The sequence below is a fragment of the Manihot esculenta genome, chromosome 4 (genome assembly GCF_001659605.2).
Source record: "Manihot esculenta cultivar AM560-2 chromosome 4, M.esculenta_v8, whole genome shotgun sequence".
Lineage (NCBI taxonomy): Eukaryota > Viridiplantae > Streptophyta > Magnoliopsida > Malpighiales > Euphorbiaceae > Manihot > Manihot esculenta.
The window spans coordinates 9,902,521-9,908,112 of record NC_035164.2 but is presented as its reverse complement, the minus strand read 5'-3'; the positions used below and the strand labels follow the sequence as shown (position 1 = coordinate 9,908,112).

The window sequence follows — 5,592 nt, the reverse complement described above, 5'->3', positions numbered from 1 at the left end:
CAGCCTCCTCATGCACATTTTGCCTCCCAAACCTTTCAAACATGCATTTAGCTATTCTACAACATGCATACTCATGCAAATAAGCATATAGGGGCCTCAAACTATTCTAAACCCCAACAACAACACAAATAGCAACTCATACAACATACATTATCCATAAACTCAACATTAACCCTAACAACAATCAACTAACTTAAACATGCATTTCTACCCCATAAACCTCATAAAGCTTGTTTAAAACATGAAATGAGCTAAAGATCTACTCTTACTTCTTGAAGATTGAGAGGGGAGGCGACCTAAACTTGGAGAAATGGAGGAAAAGAGCTTCGGGGTCTCCAAGCTTCAAATCTTGATCTTAACTCCAAAAACCTTCAATACAAGGTTAAAACTAGTTAAAAACTTGAAAGGATTGAAGGAAAACCTCAAAACCAACCATGGAAGGGCATGAACTCACCTTTGCCCGAAAATGGGGAGAAAACTCGCCCATTTTCAGACATGGGGCCTTTTATAGGTGGCTGGCCAGACCACCTTCGGAAGCCAAAGGTGACTCCAAAACTCCACCAAGTTCGGGGGCCGAACCTGGATTTTTCTTCCTTGGTATTTTTCTTTCAAAACTCAATTCTTTTGTTCATTAAACCATAAAAACATGTGAAAACATTTTAGAAAAACATATTCTTACCCTTCTAGAGTGCCCCGACATCCGAGATTCCGCCGGACGGTAGGAATTCCGATACCGGAGTCTAGCCGGGTATTACAATCATCATGCTAATCAGCACCAAAAATTAATATTTTAATATAATTCAAAAAGAATTTTTGTGAAAAAGGCCAAATCTTACCCTTTTTAATAATTGTACCTTTAATAATTGTACCCTAAACTTTTTTCTCAACAAATATACTCCAAATATAGTTTTTCAGTTCGAGTTGAGTTTTTAATTCGATTCGGTTTATTTATAATTTTAGGTCATACATTTCTAAGTTAATAACTTATTTTCTAACATTCTTTTGCGTTATTATATATCCTAAGTATTACAATGACACTATTATTAGGAAATAAAAAATCATAGTTTTCTCTATTTAGAAAATTAATTATATTTATCGTATTTACTAATTCATTTAAGTATAATTAACTAAAAATTTCTAAATTTAGTCAGAGTAGATATGATAAATATGATTTATTTTCTAAGCATGTAGAATTGTGATTCTTGATTTTTCATAGATTGGATTACCATAATATTTATTACCTATAACAATGTAAAAAAGTGTTAGAAAACAAGTTATTGACTTGAAAATATATTGTCTAAAATTATAAGTAAATCAAACCAAATTGAAAATTTTAAACTGAATCGAAAAAATAAATTTAGGGTATATTTATTGAGAAAAAAGTTTGATTTAATTATTAAAAATAATAAAGTTTAAGTTTGTTTATAAAAATCTCCTTTCAGTTATATTTTTTTTTTGAAGTCAAGAAAATAAATATTATTATCTTGAACTATAATGCTCAAACAGACACTCAGGCATATCAACCCAGAGTTTAAAATGATCAAAACGAATAGACTGTCTTGCTAACAGATGAGCAGCCTTATTCGCACTACGTCTAATCCAGCATAATAAAATAATTGGACAAAGAAGCAGAATATCTTTACAATCCGAAACAATGACGCCAAACTCAGAAAAGTCCTCCGAATTAGAGCGAATGGTGAAAAATAAAACCTGACTATCAATGAAAATACTTCCAGCCTGCAGGAAAGCATCACGAGCATACATTAAACATTGACGCAAGGCCAATGCCTCAGCAATAGTAGGAGAACCACGACCCTCAGTATAACCAGAAATTGCAATTGAAAAAACTCCTTCAGCATCTTCGAACACAGCACCAAATCCAAACAAATCCGAAGTTGAGAAAGTGGCACAATCCACATAAGCTAGCCAATCTGATGCACTAGAAGCCGAACCTGCATTATTAGAGAGAAGACTCGGACCTGGTGCACGTTGCTTATCAAGACCACAATCAAGATAATCTGTATAAAAAGTATTGGCAGCACTATGGATAGCCTGAGGTGTCAACACCTTATTATTCCACACTAACTCATTCCTTGCATGCCAAACTTTCCATGCATGAACTGCCAATCTTAAAGCACGTTCCCTGCCAAAACTCACATGGATATGAAGGAATAAGTCTTGAAATGACAACCAAGAATTGGATAAGGCAACACCCACTAGTCTCCAGACCTCTCTGACCATGGGACAAGAAAAGAAAAGGTGGTCAATAGACTCATTCGCATCACAAAACAAGCACCCCAATGGAACGTCGACACCTCTCCTAGCCAAACTGTCGCGAGTAGGCAAAACACCACGAAACAATCTCCATATAAAGTCCTGAACCTTTGGAGGGACATCAAGAGCCCACACCTTCTTCTACAAGTCCGATGTACCCACCCTTAGATGCCGATCAAGCATAGAAAGCGCACAATAATATGCTGTTTTGACCGTATAAAAGCCCCTCTTCTCGAAATGCCAAATAAGCTTATCCAGTCTAGGATTAAGTGGTAAAGGAATAGCTAGAATAGATCGCACATCATCCATGGAAAAAATATTCAACACCTTCTCCAAATCCCACCGCAACTCTCCAAGCACAAACACATCACTAACATGCATGGCATCATCAATGAACATAGGATAATTCGGCACAAAATTTGAGTCACTTGGCAACCAAGGATTATTCTTAACAAAAATGCTTCTACAATCTCCCACTCTCCAACGAGTACCCCGCACCAACAGTTGTTGAGATGAGTGAACACTCTTCCAAACATAGCTAAAGTTAGAACCTAACGAAGCTGTAATACCCAGCTAGACTCCGGTATCGGAATTCCTACCGTCCGGTGGAATCTCGGATGTCGAAAACCTCTAGAAGGGTAAAACCATGTTTTCATAAAATGTTTTAATGTATTTTATGGTCTTAAGCAAGAAAGGAAATAGAGTTTTGAATGAATAAGACCAAGGAGGCATTTCCAGGTTCGGCCGCCGAACCTCAAGTTCGGCCGCCGAACATTGGATGGTTTAGGGGGACAAGTTAGGCTTCCGAAAGTTTCAAAGGTTCGGCCGCCGAACCTCATGTTCGGCCGCCGAGCTTGCATGATTTTTGGAGGCACTTTAGGCGGCCGAAAGGTGGTCTGGCAGTCCCTATATAAGAGCTCCATGGCCGAAACAGGCGAGTTTTCTCCCCATTTTCGGCCACGGTGAATTCTTGCTCTCCCATGGTTCGTTTTTGATGTTTTTCCTCCGATCTTTCACGTTTTAACAAGCTTTATGTTGATTTGAAGATATTTGAGCAAAAGAGCAAGTTTTGAAGCTTGGAGACTAAAGAGTTGGTTTCTCCCCATCTCCAAGCTAGGGATCGTCTTTCCTCTCGTTCTTCAAGAGGTAAGAGTAGATCCATAGTTCATTTCATGTTTTAAGCAAGTTTTATGAAGTTTCTTGGGGTAGAAATGCATGTGTAGGTTTATGATGAGTTTTTGGTTAAATGTGTGTTTATGAATAACATATGTTGAATATGCATGTTTGATGTGTTTTGGTTAGGGTTTAAGTTAGTTTGAAACCCCTATGTGCTTGTAGGCTTGAGTTTGTATGTTGTAGACTAGGAAAATGCATGTGTGTTTGAGTTGGGAGGCTTTTGTGCATGTTGGAGCTGAGTTTCTGCCCTTTGGGAAGAACTCAGGTTCGACAGCCGAAGGTTCTTTCGGCCGCCGAACCTGCCTGTGGTGGCATGTATCGGCTGTCGAAACCTGCCCCCGAAAGAGGACTTTCGGCTCTGGAAGGGAGTTTCGGCCGCCGAAGGTGCCGCCGAACATGCATGAGTTTCGTCTCTGGAGGGAACCTTCGGCCGCCGAAAGTGCCGCCGAAGGTGCATGACTTTCGGCTCTGGAGGGCCTTTCGGCCGCCGAACCTGCCGCCGAAAGTGCCCTGTTCAGCCCTCCTTTACATGATTTATGTGATTGTTTTAAGGTGTTTTAGGGGGTTTTTGGGGAGTATTTTAGAGTCATGTTCATGGATGTTTGGTCCCTCATTTGAGTCCACCTGTGTAGGTTCGGACCCGAGGAACCGAGGACCTCAACAGTGAGATAGCTGCTTCAGAGTCATTAGAGCTTCAGCCAGAGGTGAGTGGAATAACTCTTTATGTTTCAAAGCAAATAAGTAAATTTTGAGCATGATACATGCATCACGTATACCATGAGATATACTAGGTTGTATGCATTAGAATTCACGAATATGTTGCATTGCATAACTTGATGATGATGTGGATGGATGTTGAGTGATCCTTTAGTCCTCGTATGATATGTTATGATAATGATACGGTATGGAAGACCAGTGAGGCCCATTCTATGCCCCTGGCACTATGGAATGTTATGTTATGTTATGTTATGTTAAGAGAAAGACCAGTGAGGCCCATTCTACGCCCCTGGCATGATTGGACTATGTAGAGGACTATTGGTGACAAGTCCATCCTTGATGTGATTTGTCTGTGCTGTGTTGCATTTCATGAAAGCATGAAATATAAATTGAATATGTTATTATTCTGCTCACTGGGCTTTATAGCTCACCCCTCTCCCTTAACCCCCAAGTTTGCAGGTACAGGGTAGACCAGGAGGTCAGTAGGAGTAGAGTTATGTTATTGTAATAGCTAGATGTGGACATGAATATGATGTAATGTAAAAGTATAGTATAGAAGTGTAATGTAATAATGCTTATGGAAGTTTAGAGTTGTGCTTGACCATAGTATGTTTGTAAATCCCTTTCTAGTACATGATCTTAAATGTTTAATGATGATTATTGTAAACCAAGCTTAATGTATGTTATGATTTGTGCATGCACATGTTAAGCTTGGTGAAGAGATGAATGAATGAAAGAATGATAGAATGAATGAAAGAATGAATGAATGAATGAATGACAAATGAGAAAGTTTTAAATTTTTTATATAATTGTTGATCATGTATGGGATTAAACAGGTATACAGGATGAATGTTTGGCTTGCTACGGGTCCCGGCGGCCTTAAGCCGATCTGGATCCTAGCGCCGGTAGCGGTCCGGTTTCCGGGTCGTTACAGAAGTTGACATAAAATCCCTCGATGGGAAATATTTTGCTCTGAGCACCTTATATAGAAGAGAGTTTGTGTCGGATAAAATCCTCCACCCCTGCTTACCCAATAACGCAGCATTGAAGCATCGCAGATCACGGAAACCCATACCACCATCCCCTTTCTGAACACACATACGGTCCCACGCCAGCCAATTAATACCTCTCCGATCATCCATACCACCCCTCCACCAGAATTTGTTCAACATCACCTGCAATTGATTACACGTAGCCAATGGGAGTAAAAACACATTCATACAGTATGCAGGGATAGCCTGAAGAACTGCTTTAATAAGGACCTCACGTCCAGCCCGTGAGAGAAATCTGTTGTTCCAGCTATTAATACGTTTCCATATCCGATCTTTCAGAAAACTGAAGATTTGCTTTTTACTCCTTCCAACCAGCGAAGGCAGTCCCAAATAAGTACTAGTACCCAGAGGTTGATGAACACTGAGAACCGTA

The 5,592-nt window shown here is 39.6% G+C and overlaps 1 protein-coding gene across 1 annotated transcript; it reads right to left on the bottom strand.

Moving 5' to 3' along the window:
- Window positions 1–1,479: 1,479 nt before the first annotated feature.
- Window positions 1,480–2,241, bottom strand: LOC110612566. The gene has a single exon (XM_021753341.1). It carries the CDS (start codon window positions 2,239–2,241, stop codon window positions 1,480–1,482), a length of 762 nt encoding a protein of 253 aa, XP_021609033.1.
- Window positions 2,242–5,592: the final 3,351 nt, after the last annotated feature.